The sequence below is a fragment of the Pseudophryne corroboree genome, chromosome 8 (assembly GCF_028390025.1).
Source record: "Pseudophryne corroboree isolate aPseCor3 chromosome 8, aPseCor3.hap2, whole genome shotgun sequence".
In the NCBI taxonomy this organism is placed as follows: Eukaryota; Metazoa; Chordata; class Amphibia; order Anura; family Myobatrachidae; genus Pseudophryne; species Pseudophryne corroboree.
Window position 1 is genome coordinate 306,559,009 of NC_086451.1, and position 18,368 is coordinate 306,577,376.

The 18,368-nt window shown below is 46.2% G+C and overlaps 1 protein-coding gene across 3 annotated transcripts in view; it reads left to right on the top strand.

Moving 5' to 3' along the window:
* The window catches only part of TBC1D8B (TBC1 domain family member 8B), a 235,323-nt gene that overhangs the window by 192,840 nt on the left and 24,115 nt on the right, over nucleotides 1–18,368 (top strand). For all 3 annotated transcript variants that reach the window (XM_063937365.1, XM_063937367.1, XM_063937366.1), the window contains exons 13-15: nucleotides 2,225–2,354; nucleotides 11,337–11,435; nucleotides 13,291–13,359. In XM_063937365.1, coding sequence (XP_063793435.1) covers nucleotides 2,225–2,354; nucleotides 11,337–11,435; nucleotides 13,291–13,359 — 298 coding nt within the window. The remainder of the gene's footprint in view (nucleotides 1–2,224; nucleotides 2,355–11,336; nucleotides 11,436–13,290; nucleotides 13,360–18,368) is intronic.

Genomic DNA, 18,368 nt, shown 5'->3' on the forward strand with positions numbered 1-18,368 from the left:
AGGACAAGGAATCCTCAAGCAGCGTTCGTGGATGCGCTGGCAATTCCATGGAACTTTCGGCTGCCGTACGTGTTCCCTCCAGTGTCACTCCAGCCCAGGGTGATAAGGAAGTTCAAGGAAGAAGGAGGAATACTACTCATCGCTCCAGCGTAGCCCAGACGGCATTGGTTCTCAGACCTGCAGGGTCTCTCGATAGAGCTTCCGCAGCGCCCAGACCTCCTCGTTCAGGGCCCTTGTGTCTAGCCTTGGCCTGGCTAGCTTTGATGGCATGGCTCTTGAAGCTTCGGTACTGAGGGCGAAAGGTTTTTCTGAGGCGGGCATTTAAACTATGTTTTTAAAGCCCGTAAACCGGCTTCTGCACAGATTTATCATAGGGTCTGGAATTCTTATTTTGCTTGGTGTGCAACTAACAATTATGATGCATACAAGTTCAGTACGGACAAACTGTTGGCGTTCCTGCAACAGGGCCTAGACTTAGGCCTTCGTCTGGCCTCCCTTAAGGTTCATATTTCTGCCTTGTCGGTATGGTTTCAGAGAAAGATTGTGACTCTGCCTGATGTTCATATATTCACTCAGGGTGTTTTACGGATTCAGCCTCCCTATGTCCCGCCTGTGGCTCCTTGGGATTTGTCGGTTTTTCCGGACGCCTTACAAGAGTCTCCGTTTGAACGTCTACAGTCTGTGGACCTTAAGTGGCTTACTCTTGTTCTTGCTGGCTATTTACTCTGCTAGAAAGGTTTTAGACTTTGGTGCCTTGTCCTGTAGATCACCCTTTCTGATTTTTCTCCGTGACTGGGCGGTTCTTACAACTCGTCCTGGTTATCTACCTAAGGTGGTGTCATCTTTCCACCTTAACCAGGAGATTGTGGTTCCGGCCTTTACCTCTCCTGGTTTATCCTGCAAAGAGCGGTCTTTGGATGTGGTACAGGCTCTCCGTATTTATGTGAAGAGAACAGCTTCGCTTAGGAGATCTGATTCTCTCTTTGTTCTTTTTAGTTTTCACAAACGTGGCTGGCCTGCTAATAAGCAGACTTTGGCTTGATGGATTAGAATGGTGATTGCAGATGCTTATATACAGGCTGGACTTCCTGCTACCATCAAGGCCCATTCTACTCGGACTGTTGGACCTTCTTGGGCGGTCCGCTGTGGTGCGACCCTTGAACAATTATGCAAGGCGGCTATGTGGTCCTCAGTGAACACGTTCATAAGGTTCTATGCCTTCGATACTTCCGCCTCCCAGGATGCCTCCTTTGGACGCCGGGTTCTTGTGCCTACAACAGTGCGTCCCCTCCCATGAGGAACTGCTTTAGGACATCCCCGATGTTATCCCTGTGGAACCCCAGTGTACCCCGCTGTGGAAAAAGAGATTTATGGTAAGAACTTACCTTTGTTAAATCTTTCTGCGAGGTACACTGGGTTTCACAGGGCGCCCACCCTGACGCACTTAGCTTCTTTGGGTTTGTATGGCATTAGCCGCTGGTACCTTCTCCTGTCGTGAGAATGTGGTATATGTGGCTACTAACTACTGTCGTCTTTTACCTGCTACTGCATTGGACTGGTTATCGAAACTGAGCTCCTGTGCACAGAGGCGGGGTTATAGAGGAGGCATCGCTGTGCATCTTGGTAACAGTCAAAGCTTTTAGCCTGTTGGTGCCTCGGATCAAGATCCAACTCTACACCCCGATGTTATCCCTGTGGAACACAGTATACCTTGCAGAAAGAGATTTAACCAAGGTAAGTTCTTACTGTAAATCTCCTTATTTGTATGGTGCTCTTTCTCCAATAGGACTTAAGGCGCTTAACAGACAGAATGAACATAATACAGTTCAGAAGCAATGAAGTACAGAAAGCTTTTCATAAAATACAGAGAGCAGGGAAATACAATTACAAAGTGAAAAGCAAGTTTGTTGGAGGTTTTTTTGTGCCGTTATTTGCTTTGTATTTTAAATAGACCCCTCTGAATATTACCAAATACACAAGTCTTACATTATTAAAATCAACAGGAGCATCTTACAGGAAATGCCAACTGTCCTACACTCTGGGAAATCAGAAGTTCGGTGAAGTTGAATGTTAAACACATCTCTGCTTTCTGTACACATAAGGGCAGATTTACTTAAAAATTGATGCGTTTAGAAATTTTAATATATCTACTCAATGGCGTATTCCTAAAAAAAAGTCATGTGCACGGCATCCTAATGTTTTAACAACCATTCATTATCTACAGGTTTTTTGATAATGTGATAAATAAAGACAGCCCACTTCCTTCAAGTGTACAGCAAGCCTCTGTCATGTCTGAGAGAAAAGGGAACAGCATCAAAGTGGACATCACTGAACTTATCAGGGAGTCAAATGAGGTATGATATATTTGTTTAGTGTTTGGTTTCTTGTATTTAATAATGGTGCTTCAGTCACAAAGCTGACCTTAAATATGCACTTTTGAATTTTAATCAACCATTATTATTGTAAAAGATGTTACGTGAAATAGCTGATATATTGAACATGCCATAAAATAGTTGCTCAATTGTGATTAATCTGTCTGCACACATATGGAGACTTTTTTTTTTTCAGTGATTCAAATGTTCAACCTCCATCAATTTTTATATTGGAAACGCTTGATTATTGAGGCTGCAATGGTTGTTTTTCTGTTTTACTGTGGGCAGTTGGCAATAGTAACCACTTGGTTAAACCCTCCTCAATAAAAAACTAATATGAGCATGGGTATAATAGTACATAGTTACTCTACCCATGATAACACAGAGCGTATTAGTAAAGCTGAGAACGGGTTAGTGAGGGTTCACAGATGGTAAATGTTAGGCAGTTCCTATGATAATCATCAGACTTTTGATGAATTTGGAGGTATTTCTCCAAAGGAAAGTAGAAAAGTCCCAGTAGGGTTACTTGCCTGAAAGTGGAACTTAGGTGAAGATTGTTCGAAAGCCGGCGTGGGAAATAGTGTACACTGAGATATCTGTTCCCTGACATCCAGAGCAGTGTTGAGGTTCCACCTGTTGTAGGTTGCAGCCAGACCGTTGGAGGTTGAAGCCAGGAACCCAAAACAGGACACTTTGATGCCGATATGATGTGTCTGGGAAAAGGTATACAGCCAGGATTTAGCCGTGTGGAGGAGGGTGGAGGAGGGTAGCGGCAAAGGTTTTGCTAGGTCTTTGCTGTGACGGATGCAATTTGCAGATTATGTGAGGGGGAAGGCCAGTAGCCTCACTCACCTATGTGGGGCTCCTACTGAGAGGGCACATCTAGCCTCGGCTAAATCTTTGCATCAGACTAATGTACAGCTTATTCAGCTTGCCTCTTTCCAGGCAGTTGAGTAAGGGCTAACCCTCCATTCCAACAGGAGGCAGGGAGCAGGAGATATACTGTAGTACAAGTTGTCCTGCAGACTAAATATTCAGTATTATGAGGAATCTGAGGTTCCTGATAACTAATTGTTTTAGCTCAAACAGAATCTGACTTTTTCCCCCCATCAGTTTGACCTGGAAGTATAAAGCTCTCTTCACTCTCTGGACATTATTAGGGCTTTGGCCCTTGAAGTGCACGATTGAGGGCTATTTGGTCTTCTGTAACACCCACGAGAGACTTTGGCTAGCATTAAAATAGTTCACTGCTAGATTGATAATTCGCCAGTCTTAAATTTGTATAGGTGAGCCTGTTTCCGAAAATGTGATCTCACAATCAACCAGATTAGGCCCTGCACACAGGGCCTTGGCTGGATGGCCAAATAGCTGATACAAATGTTCACAAAGTTTTACAGTTTAAAAATGTTTGCAACCAAAGATGCCAGCTGTTGTACGTCCACAGTGTTTCCAGTGTCCCTCACATTGATGAAAGAAGGGTTTTTATACTTCTGTTAAATCTTTTTCTCTGGATAGCCCCACTTTAAACATGTTCTTTGTTATTGTTTTCTGATTGTTATGGTTTGTAGAAACATATTATTTTCTATCTAGTTTGACTCATTCCATCCTGTTTCATTAACCATCAGGCTACAGGGTTATAGAGGGGTAAGAGCTTGAAGCTAAAGTTAAAGTTCCCATTCTAGCCTCCATATCCCAGTGTTTCCAGAGAAAATGTGGTACAGTATGTACTAAATGTTGGTTCATGCAACTCCAGAAAAGGAGCTCAGAGTATGGAGGATGGGAGGGCATATATGTTGATCATATTTCCCTCGCCTGCAGATGTGTATTCATACATGTTGCCTCAATATGCCATGCAGCGGGATATGCCTAGCGAGAGTGAACTGACAGATACTGTGCAACGGCGTTAGTGTGAGGCCTTTTTCTTTTGCTGAAATGTAAATAGGACGCACAAGCAGACTCTGCTGATTAAAGTTATATGCGGAATGCCTGTATTCTGTGTGCGACCATGACAGTATTTTAAAAATACTGTAGTGTAGCATTTCGTATACAGATACAGCCATAGTGGCAACACATAGGCACGCCACATATAATTTTAATCAGCAAAAGCTACTTGTGCGTCGTCTTCGCATCATTTTGTGAATAACACGCATTTTAATGGAAAAAGGCTCATGTAAAGATGCTCGGCTCTACTAAGTCACGCTGCGGTATGGCTCGACTAGAAGGGCTGTTTAACGTGCAGGGAGGCTAGATGTCAGTGGACACATCTGTATGTGCCTCTCCTATATTTATCCTTAATGGATCCAATTCAAAATTATAGAATTAACTAATACAGCAAATACAGTTCTGTTCAGTTTGCCTTTATTTATAGTATTTCATTACACAAGGGACCTGATCTGCCATGCATTTAGTGGGGCTTTTGAACTCTGTGACAATATAAGGATTTCCTACTTCCACAATTCACTGTTAAAGTTGTATGTAATATTCCTGGGACAGGACTCTGTATGTTTCCTGACCCAACCTCACCCTTGTTGGTGTATACATATACGTACACACACATAATACTGTATGTATTAAGAGTCCTTTAACATTGCAAATGTGGTCTAAATACTAAATGAAAAGCTTTGAAGTGGTGAGTTACCCATATACTGTGTAATCTAAACCCAGAAAATATGTAGAATGTAGCAAAAATGTAAACAAAGCTTAACTGACCACAAAAGTCATCACTTCTTCTTCAGGGTCCATAGTCTCGACAGGGTTACCTTGGGGTATGCTTGGTGGAGACCAGGACAGGCATCGAACAACAAAGCTTTTCAAGATAACCCAGGATGCACTGGACCCCTCTTCCCTCATACCCCGCCTACAGCTCAGGCTCTTCACTTTTTGTTTGGTGCCAGCAGGAGCTGGTCTCCGGGTAACAGTGGGGCTGCATTTTGCAGCCCAAGCTTTTTCATTTTTAATTTTTCTTTTTTTTTTCACTGAGCAAGCAGCGCCAGGCAGTCCCTTGGACGCCAGCGCTGCTACTCCATCACCTGCGCCGTGACACCAGCCACTCTCGGCGGGATCCTGCAGCCTTCCACTAGCGGGAGCACACAGGGGAACCCTGGACTGCATCCGGACACTGTGGATTCCCACTTGCGGAACCCGCAATCAGGGCAGCAATATCCCTCCAGTCCCGGGAGACTGACCGCCGGTGCTGACGTGGACCCAGACCATGGCGTGCCTTGGGGCTTCACTAGACCACCAGGGCACATATATTACTGGTGCTGGCGACACATGTTAATGCCAGGGAACATCAGCAAGGGGAGGCAGCATTTTCTCAGCGACCCCTCCCCAGCTCAGGGTGTCCTTCTGCTGAGCTCCTAGGCTCTCCTCCTTCACTCTACTCCCTCACAGAGATGCTGAACAACTATTGCAAGAGCTCTGCAGGTCTCCAGGAACGCTGGGTTTGGTCTTCCTGAATACCTCTCTTTGGAGTCAGGTTATAAACAGCACTGTTTCCTACCAGCTCTATTAGCTGGGTAGATGAAATTAATGCCCACTGCAGTTAAATTGTATTTTCTGCATTGTATGTGACTTATGCTAGTTCTGCTGTCTGTGCTTTTCTGACATTATATCCCTTTCCCTGTGCTTTTCCTTTCTCAGTAACCCATAGATACTGGTGTGTACAGGGTTTACTTTGCCCACATTACAATTTATTGTATTTGTGCCGGCTTATTGTCACATACTGTTCTCGGTTACACTCTGCCAATTACCATATTGTGTGTGTACTTTCTTTGCAAGGCAGCTAAACAGACTGGGGCCCCTGCCATAGTGTCATGTAGAACCTGTTCAGCAGAGGTTTTACCTCAGGATTTATTGCAAGACGATCAGTGCACCTCTTGTTTTGTCCCTCCGGTCAAATCCCAACTTGCCAGCATAGGAGCCTCCATGGGCCTCATTTTTGCACATGCTGACTAAAATTGCTAACCATATTGCAGCCCCATCTGTGACTCCCCCTATGATTCTAGTCTGGCAGCTTCATCAGCTGCGTTCCATAATATATTGCAAGGCCAGGTACCACTACCTATGCCTACTGCCACCAAGCGTACTGTGCCATCCTCACCACTCTCAAATTCTGAGGACTCTTCTGCTGAAGCAGATAATGCTGATCTCTCTGAGGCTAACTCTTTCTCTGGGGAGGAAGAGGTGCAAACCTAAATTTAATGTAGCGGCTATAGGGGCTAATTCAGGTTGGATCGCAGATCATGATCCAACCAGAATTTTTGCGATCACCCCGTGGACACATGCACAGGGCCCGTCCTGCGCACGCGCCCATATTTACTGCAGGTGACTCGCAGTAATTAGGAACACCTCTGCCTGATTGACAGGCAGAGGCGTACGCAGGGTGGCAACGTTCCATTTCCATACGGAGACTGAGTGTTGCGGGGGAAGCGGCAGGGGAACAGGGGCTTGTCTGTGTTAGCAGGGGGGGCACTTTGGTGGCGTTATTGGGCGACATGCAGCCACTCTGATCTTAAAAATGGCGCTGGGCCTTCTGCTGTTGCAGCCTGGCTGCGCCCACAGGAGGCTTCCATAATTTCTGAGTTCACTCTGAAATTGCGATCGTGCCACAATTTTAGCGTGATCACAGTGTGTGCGTGGCGGGCAGTGGCTTCCCGCTTGCGAGTGAAAGGATTGCAAATTCTGCTGAAAAGCAGAATTTGCAATTCTTACTGAATAAGATCCTTAGTTATGGCAGTTAAATTCTCCCTCCAACTAGAAGATGCTTAACCAGCACCTAAATCAAAAGATCCTTGGTGTAAACGCCAAAAGGTGGTAGTGGCCTCAGGTCTAATTCAGACCTGATCGCAGCAGCAAAGCCATGTGCAGTGCAGGTGGGACAGAATAACATGTGCAGAGAGAGTTAGATTTGGGTGGGGTGTATTCAAACTGAAATCTAAATTGCAGTGTAAAAATAAAGCAGCCAGTATTTATCCTGCACAGATACAATATAACCCACCCAAATCTAACTCTTTCTGCACATGTTATATCTGCTCCCCCTGCATTGCACATGGGCCCTCATTCTGAGTTGTTCGCTCGCTAGCTGCTTTTAGCAGCATTGCACACGCTAAGCCGCCGCCTACTGGGAGTGAATCTTAGCTTAGCAGAATTGCGAACGAAAGATTCTCAAAATTGTGAATAGAAATTTCTTAGCAGTTTCTGAGTAGCTCGACACTTACTCTGCCACTGCGATCAGTTCAGTCAGTTTCGTTCCTGGTTTGACGTCACAAACACACCCAGCGTTCGCCCAGGCACTCCCCTGTTTCTCCAGCCACTCCCGCGTTTTTCCCAGAATCGGCAGCGTTTTTTCACACACACCCATAAAACGGCCAGTTTCCGCCCAGAAACACCCACTTCCTGTCAATCACACTCCGATCACCAGAACGAAGAAAAATCCTCGTAATGCCGTGAGTAAAATACCTAACTGTTGAGTAAAATAACTAAGCGCATGCGCTCTGCGAACATTGCGCATGCGCAGTAAGCGACTAATCGCAAAATAGAGAAAAACGGCAACGAGCGAACAACTCGGAATGAGGGCCATGGTTTTGCCTATTGGAGAACAAATTTGCTGCTGTGATCAGGTCAGAATTAGGCCCTGAGTTTCCACACTCAGACCATTTCTCAAATGCTGTGAGCGAGGCATGGAAACTCCTAGCAAGGAATTTAACGTGCCTAAAAGACTCAATTCCTTTTATCCGTTACCTGCTGCTGATTGTACAAAATGGGAAAATCCACCTCCTGTGGATTCTCATGTGACATGCTTGATAAGGAGTTCCATTCTCCCTATTCCTACTTCTTCCCTCAAGTACATGCCTGATAGACAATTAGACACATGTCTAAAGTCTTTATATTCACTTACAGATGCCACAGCCAGACCTGTCACAGCTATGGCCTGGGTGGGTAAAGTTATTGAAAACTAGGCGGATACTCTTAAAAACAGTTTCCCTTTTGAGGCGACCAAGGAACAACAGTCATTAATTGCCAACATCAGGGATGCGCCTATTACATTGGCGAGGCTGCTCTGAATACAGCCCTTCTGTCATCTAAGGCTTTGGCTACTTCAGTAGTAGCCCGACTTCTTTTCTGGAATGCGGACTCTGACGCTAAGAAGGCCCTAGAAGCACTTCCATACACAGGCGAATTTCTTTTTGGATCAGAATTGGACAAGACTGTCAATAACCTGGCAACCTTCGGGAGCAGGGACTCCAGATACATCCTTACCTGGACGACCGCCTTCTACTCGCACATTTTCCGGAGGTCCTCAACCATCATCTCCAGGTGAACATGTCATTCCTTCAGGTTCACGGTTGCTGATCAACTGGACCAAGTACTCTCTCATCCCGTCTCAGAGGCTGCTCCATCTCGGAGCTCAACTGGGTGCTTAGGTGCAACGCATCTTCCTTCCTCCGGACAAAATAACAGCACTGCAATTAGGCATCCACAACTTACTCCACAGTCGCAGAGTCTCTATCCACTCTGCGATACAGATCCTGGGCTCAATGGTATTTGCCTTCAACATGGTGGAATATGCCCATTTCCACTCCAGGCCTCTCCAACGCCTGATACTCAACAGGTGGAATTGACAGCCCAAGCAGATCAAATCTCAGACTATGGTATTGCCTCTGGCTATCTAGACGTCCCTCTCGTGATGGCTACAAGCCTCCAACCTGGACAAGGATAAACCGTTCAGAATCTAACACTGGGCACTTTTCTTCATGGACACCAGGCTGCGAGGATGGGGAGCTGTCACGGGCAGTCACTCCTTTCAGGGTCGTTGGACCCCAACAGTGAGAGCTCTTCCGATCAACATTCTAAAACTTTGGGCATTTTAGAAGGCCCTCCAGATGGCTCAGGACCCACTTCACGGCTCTCCCTTGCAAGTCAGTAGGACAACGCAACGGCAGTGGCTTATATCAATTGGCATGAGGGCATTTGCAGTGCTGCCACAATGCAGGAAATAGCTCACATTCTTGCCTGGACAGAACACCATTTTCCCGCCATCTCCGCCATCTTCATTCTGGGGTCCTCAACTGGGAAGCAGACTTCCTCAGTCGCCTTGATGTGCACGCCAGAGAGTGTTCTCTACAACCAGAAGTCTTTCAGCTTCTGGTGAATAAATGGGGTCTTCGTGGACCTCATGACCTCAGGACACATCCACAAGGTACCCGTGTACGGGTCCAGGACAAGGGATCCAGGTGCAACTTTCGTGGATGCTCTAACAGTCCCATCTAGCATATCTCTACTTCCCGGAGTGCTACACAAATTCAAAGAGGAAGGCCCCAGCGGGGCCAGATGCGATTGGTTCACAGATCTCCAGCCCCTCTCTATAGACGTGCCCTTCCCACTTCCTCTTCAATCAGACCACTTATCTCAAGGTTTCTGTCTACACCCAGACCTAGCTCGCTTACTGACGTGGCTCTTGAGCCATCAATACTAAGAGATAAAGTTTTTTCCTGTTCGGTTATTCAGACTATGTATAGTGCTCGTAAACAGGTTTCTACTCGCATATATTATGACATATGGCACTCTTACTTTCAGTGGTGTGCGTATCGACACTATGATCCTCTGGTGTTTCGGATTTCTTGACTCCTGGCATTTCTACAGGCTGGCCTTGATATGGGCCTCTGCCTTGCTTCTCTAAAGGTTCAGGTCTCTGCTCTGTCTGTCTAGTTCCATAAAAGACTTGCTCCCTTGCCAGATGTATGTTACCTTCCTTCAGGGGGTACTCCGAATTCAACCTCCCTTTGTAACTCCAGTGGCTCCTTGGGATTTGTCCTTGGTTCTTTGGGCCTTGTGACAGCCACCGTTTGAACCTTTGGGTACTGTTGGCCTCAAAAGGTTGACTGCGAAGACTCTTTCTCATGGCCATTGCCTCAGCTTGTAGAATATCTGACTTGGGGGCACTCTCCTGCCGCCCCCCTTTTTGGTCTTTCATCGCAACAATGCTGTCCTCTGGACTAAGCAGGGATATCTCCCCAAGGTAGTGTCCAAGATTTATATCAGCAAAGGAATTCGTGTCCCGGCCTTCCATGCACATGGCCTTTCACCTGAGGAAGCTTCATTGGATGTGGTTTGTGCTCTCAAGATCTACGTGGACCGTACTGGTTCCACTGGGAAAATGGATTCCTTGTTCGTTCGTTTGTTCGTTCATTCCTTCTCTATGATTTCCACAAGCATGGCCGGCCCATAAACAAACTTTGGCTCGCTGGCTCTGCTTAACAATCTTACAGGCCTACATGCAAACTGATCTTCCAGTACCGATTACAGTCTCTGCTCACTCTACTTGCTCTGTGGGGCCTTTGTGGGCAACCCGTTGTGGCGTGTCTGCTGAGCAACTATGCTAGGCCACTGCATGGTCTTCTGTCCACACGTTTCTTAGGTTCTATACCTTTGATACGTTTGCCTCTCAGGATGCAATCCTTAGCTGCAATGTCCTCCTTTCAACCCAGGAGCGTTCCCTTCCTATTACTACTGCTTTAGGACTTCCCCAGGGTAACCCTGTGGATACTATGGACCCTGAAGAAGAAAATAAGTGTTATAGTAAACCTTAACCTTCGTTGACTATTTTTCTTCGAGGTCCATAGGACCCACAGGGCGCCCACTCTGATGCAACTAGCTTTAAGGGGATACTCTTCTCGGTCACCAGTTCCCGTCTCCTGATTGTGAGAGCGTGTTTTCTGTGTGTGCCATCCTTCCTTCTTTCCTCTCCTCTTCGGCTCATGCTTTGGGCTTGTTATATAAAAATGAAGAGCCTGAGCTGTGGGCGGGGCTGAGTACATCCTGAGAGCCTGTCCTGGTCTCCACCAAGCATACCCCAAGGTAACCCTGTGGATCCTATGGACCTTGAAGAAAAAGTTAACGAAGGTAAGTTTTAGCATAACTCTCTTATTTTTATATGAAGTGATGATCTTTTTCTTGTCCTAGAGATTTGGAGCCATTCGCTATGAAGACGTGGAAAGCATGCGCACAAGAAACCGTCTATACGTCATCCAGACTTTAGAAATGACCACTAAACAAAATGTGGTATGTGCTAAATGTCAGTGTGTCACTGAAAACATTTTGTCACCCTTGTTTTAGAATATTAAGTACAGTTTAAATAAACGTACCATAGCATTAGAGTATTAAGTACCCCTTATAATTCTGTTTCTAATTAAATAAAAATATTGATGTTAAAAAAAATAATATGAAGTACAGTATAAATAAACTGACCATTGCATTAGAATATTAAGTACATTATAAATAAACTGAAAACATAGTTCTCTTGTTTTAGGGTGAGCTGGTGAAGTAGGATTTCCCCACCATTCTCGTAGGTCATAATATATTAAGCAGGCAGTCTTTGAGGCAACTGAAAATCATCTCTACAAATGGAGTATACTAGCACACCGTTTGTCATTACACTTTCAATGCTGTAGACCTAAACTGTACATCAGGGCTTACTCCACTATTAGGAGGCCATTATAATGTATGTTTCTTGTCACCTTCCCTCAGAGCTGTGTATGGGCCGATTTCAAATGCCTGCAACTTTGCAGTTATAAGCATAACCGTTTTTACAGTACAAAAGTCCTGTTATTTGGTTGATCCATATTGGGTTCCAAATCTGCCACTAGGGGTAAGTACGCTTAACAGTTGCTGAGTGCCCGTAAACAGTGTCCATAGATTAAAAAAAAGACATTAAACCTGTGACATTTTGTGAAGGCATGGACAGAAGACCAACCTGCAGCTCGGTTTCCTTGAGGCTCCATGCCATGCCAGCTAGGAAGCTTCACCGACCTGGTGAAATAAGCGGTCTCCCTCTCAAAGGTTCTCCCGAGTCATGTTAAGCATGTACCACCTGTCATTCCCACTCCCAACCATCATTGGGGTGTGACTGGGGAAACCCATTGTGTCTTGTACTGTTCAGCAGCACTCCCTCTGTATTAGTGGCAGTTATATTTTTAATACGGGCTGTCCACTTCACAAAGAGAAAAGTTCATTTTTCAGAGTGGACAACTTACAAGTCCCTTCCCTGCTGTGTACGCAGAATGACTGGGACAGCTGAGGATAAACTCAAACTCTCTGACGCAACTCTCGGAGTGCAGGTCACGTGGCTGGGTGCCATTACAAGTCACAGGTAACCAGTCCCAGTTTACTACATGGGCCGGGTATCCTAAACTTCCAGGAGCCCATTGATGGAAAGCTGAGGTACACAGTGTCCCCCTCAATGGATGAAAAGTGAAATGGAGCTTATGATATACATGTTAGGTATGGTAGGTAGGTGTTCCATGAACTACACAAGAAGCATATGGTGTCAAAAAGAATTATGGGATGTCTAGTTTTGTTTTAAAGACATACAATAAAGCACATATCTAATTTGGCTTATATACAGACTGAGAATTGGAGTAAATCATACGTGTTGCTGTATATGAAGCAACTGTAAGTATTCACAGCTACTGCAAATGTAGAGCTTCAAGAACTTGTCAAGATTACAGATTATGTAAAAATTTATTTTTTTGGAAGATGAACAGCGCTATCCACTTAGAATAAAAATAGTAATTCACTAGATCTTTTCTAAACATCTTGAAAGTAGTGAAGATAAAGTCCTGATGCCACTCACATCCTGGATCACAAGGACCCAGTACCCGCTGGTTCCAACCAGTGTAGATCTATTTGAGTTCTTTCCCTGATCTCAAGCGTTCTCCATACTATTTAAACAGGTCAGCAACATAGTTGTAAAAGTGGCTTAAAGTGTACAGAAATGTGTATCAATTGTTCACGGCCTGCCTGCACTATGTATTCCCAGTGATTGTTTTTATAAATGTCCCTCATTATATAATAAATGCCCCTTATGTATGGCATAATAACCATAGCATACATGCTTTTCCCTTATGTTTTTCTGCAGGTACGAGTTGTCATGCAGGATGTGAAGTTCAGCCCCGCTGATCTAGATGAGCTGTTTTACTTATTTAAGGTAGTTCTAGGTCATTAACTGTTTGTTCTTCCAAGCAAAGGTATTTGCCCACATTGAATATGCTGTCAGAAGTTACACTTCAGATCCTGTTTACTGCATTATGTTTAATGACATCCAGGAATATATGTTCGTTTTCACATATTAGGACAAATAAATGTAATTCAAATCTACTACATGCAACTGGGCAAATTGGATAATATGTGACCGTTCTACCCCTTGGTGGACGAATGACTTCTAGTATTGGGATAGAAGCTGAAGTGGAAAACCAGGTTGTACCTGTAGACAGTGATCATTTTTAGATCATATGCATATGTTCTATAGTCCATTTTCAAGCATAAGGGTCATACATTACTTTGTTCAGTCAATTGCGATATTGTACAGCACTTGCCCCGATGTAGGGGTTTCAATGTGCTAAATTAGACCAGGTTCAGAGATGTACGCTGAGCCAGAGGTCTGCAAACATCTCCAATGTTTTGAGATCTGTACTGCGCATATTTAGATATATGTTTGTGGCAATAGTCACAGAGTCCCCTAAGCCAAAGCATTATTGACATGCTGCAGCTGTTTGTGGACGGGGAAGGGGCAGACATGGCCAGCATTCCAGAAAACGGGGAGGGGGATGTTGGCCCCATGTTCTTGGCGTGCCGATGCCAGTGGCTGAGTCATTACTGGCCCTAGGTGTGTGAAGACACCGGCCATCCTGAGTAACCTAAGCGATACTTGAATGACCGATAGTCCTGTTGAGTGGTCCAATGCCATGTCTTCAAATGCAACAGCAGATCACAGAAGCCAGCAGGAGGCCTCTATTTACACAGTACGCCTCCTGCAACATAGCATATTTTAGCACAGCTTTGCTGATACGTCCATCTCAGAATCAGGATCTCAGTCAGGTAAATACAAAGAGAAAATGTAATAAAATACTAACAAGAAAAATGTTTAAGATCATACTATTAAATTTGGACACATTAAGATGTTTGGGTTTTTTATGTATTTCTCTTACATCCTAGAGGATGCTGGGGACTCCGTAAGGACCATGGGGATAGACGGGCTCCTCAGGAGACATGGGCACTAAAAAAGAACTTTAGGTATGGGTGTGCACTGGCTCCTCCCTCTATGCCCCTCCTCCAGACCTCAGTTTGATACTGTGCCCAGAGGAGACTGGGTGCATTACAGGGAGCTCTCCTGAGTTTCCTGAAAGAAAGGAATTTGTTAGGTTTTTTATTTTCAGGGAGTATGCTGGCAACAGTCTCCCTGCATCGAGGGACTGAGGGGAGAGAAGCAGACCTACTTTAATGCTAGGCTCTGCTTCTTAGGCTACTGTAGTAACTCCAGAGGGAACGGAACGCAGGTCTCACCCTCGCCGTTCATCCCGGAGCCGCGCCGCCGTCCTCCTCACAGAGCCGGAAGATAGAAGCCGGGTGAGTATTAGAAGAAAGAAGACTTCAGAGGCGGCAGAAGACTTCGGATCTTCACTGAGGTAACGTGCTCCCACACAACACACACACATGGCAGGCACTGTAAGGGTGCAGGGAGCAGGGGGGGGCGCCCTGGGCAGCAATGGGGAACCTCCGATCTGGCAAAAATTAGTATATACAGACTCTACACTGTATATGAGAGATCCCCTGCCACTTTTTTTAATGATTTCAGCGGGACCGAAGCCCGCCGCTGAGGGGGCGGAGCTTGTTCCTCAGCACTCACCAGCGCCATTTTCTCCACAGCACACCGCTGAGAGGAAGCTCCCCAGACTCTCCCCTGCTGAACACGGTGAAAGAGGGTTTGAAAGAAGGGGGGGGGGGCACATAATTTGGCGCAGATGAATATAATAGCACTATCTGGGTAAAAGATATATTGTTTTTTCCCTGGGTCAATTTGGCGCAGGGTGTGTGCTGGCATACTCTCTCTGTCTCTCCAAAGGGCCTTGTGGGGGAACGGTCTTCAGATAAAAGGATTCCCTGAGTGTGTGGTGTGTCGGTACGCGTGTGTCTGCATGTCTGAGGTAGAAGGCTCTCCTAGGGAGGAGGTGGAGCAAATGACTGTGGTGTCTCCGTCGGCAACACCGACACCTGACTGGTTGGATATGTGGAATGTTTTAAGTGCTAATGTAAATTTATTGCACAAAAGGTTGGACAAAGCTGAGTCCAGGGAGTGTACAGGGAGTCAAGCCCTGCCTGCCCCTATGTACAGGGACCTTCGGGGTCTCAAAAGCACCCACTATCCCAAATAGTAGACACTGATACCGACACGGATTCTGACTCCAGTGTCGACTACGATGCAAAGTTACAGCCAAAATTGGCTAAAAGTATTCACTATATGATTATTGCAATAAAGGATGTACTGCATATCACAGATGACCCCTCTGTCCCTGACACGAGGGTGCACATGTTTAAGGAAAAGAAACCTGAGGTAACCTTTCCCCCATCTCATGAGCTGAACGAGTTATTTGAAAAGGCTTGGGAATCTCCAGACAAAAGGATTCTTATCGCGTATCCTTTCCCGAATAAGGACAGGATACGGTGGGAATCCTCTCCAAGGGTGGACAAAGCGTTGACACGCTTATCCAAAAAGGTAGTGCTGCCATCCCAAGATACGGCAACCCTCAGGGATCCTGCTGATCGCAAGCAGGAGGCTACCTTGAAGTCCATTTACACACATTCTGGTACCTTACTCAGACCGGCGATAGCGTTGGCTTGGGTTTGTAGCGCTGTAGCAGCGTGGACAGATACCTTATCGGCGGAACTTGATACCCTGGATAAGGATACCATTTTATTGACCCTGGGTCATATTAAAGATGCTGTCTTATATATGAGAGATGCTCAAAGAGACATTGGCCTACTGGGTTCTAGAGTCAACGCTATGGCGATTTCTGCTAGACGAGTCCTATGGACCCGACAATGGACGGGTGATGCCGACTCGAAGAGGCATATGGAGGTTTTACCTTACAAGGGTGAGGAATTGTTTGGGGAAGGTCTCTCGGACCTAGTTTCCACAGCCACGGCAGGTAAATCAACTTTTTTGCCTTATGTTTCCTCACAGCCTAAGAAAGCGCAACATTATCAGATGCAGTCCTTTCGGTCGCATAAAAACAAGAGAGTACGGGGATCGTCCTTTCTTGCCAGAGGTAAAGGTAGGGGGAAAAAGCTGCCAACCACAGCTAGTTCACAGGAGCAGAAGTCCTCCCCGGCCTCTACAAAATCCACCGCATGACGCTGGGGCTCCGCTGAGGGAGTCTGCCCCAGTGGGGGCACGTCTTCGACTTTTCAGCCACATCTGGGTTCACTCACATCCCTGGGCAATAGAAATTGTTTCCCAGGGTTACAAGCTGGAATTCGAAGAGGTGCCTCCTCGACGCTTTTTCAAGTCGGCCCTACCAGCTTCTCCCCCAGAAAGGGAGATAGTTTTAAATACAATTCAAAAATTGTGTCTTCAACAAGTGGTGGTCAAAGTTCCCCTGCTTCAACAAGGGATGGGGTATTACTCAACCCTGTTTGTAGTTCCGAAACCTGACGGTTCGGTCAGACCCATTTTAAATTTAAAATCCTTAAACCTATACTTAAAAAGGTTCAAGTTCAAGATGGAATCGCTCAGAGCGGTTATCGCCAGCCTGGAAGGGGGGGATTATATGGTGTCCCTGGACATAAAGGATGCATACCGTTCCCATATATCCACCTCATCAGGCATACCTGAGATTTGCGGAACCGGATTGTCATTACCAATTTCAGACGTTGCCGTTTGGGCTTTCCACGGCCCCGAGGATTTTCACCAAAGTAATGGCGGAAATGATGGTGCTCCTGCGCAAGCAGGGTGTCACAGTTATCCCGTACTTGGACGATCTCCTGATAAAAGCGAGATCACGAGAGCAGTTACTGAACAGCGTATCACTCTCGCTGAATGTGTTACAACAACATGGCTGGATTCTCAACATCCCGAAGTCACAGTTGGTTCCTACGACTCGTTTGGCCTTCTTAGGCATGATTCTGGATACGGACCAGAAAAGGGTTTATCTTCCGATAGAAAAGGCCCAGGAACTCATGACTGGTCAGGGACCTATTGAAGCCAAAAAGGGTGTCAGTGCATCACTGCACTCGAGTCCTGGGAAAGATGGTGGCGTCTTACGAGGCCATTCCCTTCGGCAGGTTCCATGCAAGGCCTTTCCAATGGGACCTACTGGACAAGTGGTCCGGGTCACATCTACAGATTCATCAGATGATCACCCTGTCCCCCAGGGCCAGGGTATCTCTCCTGTGGTGGCTGCAGAGTGCTCACCTTCTAGAGGGTCGCAGGTTCGGCATTCAGGACTGGATTCTGGTAACCACGGACGCGAGCCTCCGAGGTTGGGGAGCAGTCACACAGGGAAGGAATTTCCAAGGTCTCTGATCAAGCCAGGAGGCTTGTCTTCACATCAATGTCCTGGAGCTGAGGGCCATATACATCGCCCTTCGTCAAACGGAGAATTTGCTTTGCGACCTACCAGTTCTGATTCAGTCAGACAACATCACCGCAGTGGCTCATGTAAACCGCCAAGGCGGAACAAAGAGCAGAGTGGCAATGGCGGAAGCCGCCAGGATTCTTCGCTGGACGGAAAATCACGTAAGCGCACTGACAGCTGTGTTCATTCCGGGAGTGGACAACTGGGAAGCAGACTTCCTCAGCAGACACGATCTACATCCAGGAGAGTGGGGACTTCATCAGGAAGTCTTCGCACAGATTGCAAGTCAGTGGGGCCTGCCCCAGATAGACATGATGGCGTCCCGCCACAACAAGAAACTGCAGAGGTATTGCGCCAGGTCAAGAGACCCGCAGGCGCCGACAGTGGACGCCCTGGTGACACCGTGGGTGTTCCAGTCGGTCTATGTGTTTCCTCCTCTTCCTCTCATCCACAAGGTATTGAGAATCATAAGAAGAAGAGGAGTACAGACAATTCTCACTGTTCCAGATTGGCCGCGAAGGGCCTGGTATCCGGATCTGCAGGAAATGCTCACAGAAGATCCGTGGCCTCTTCCTCTGAGACA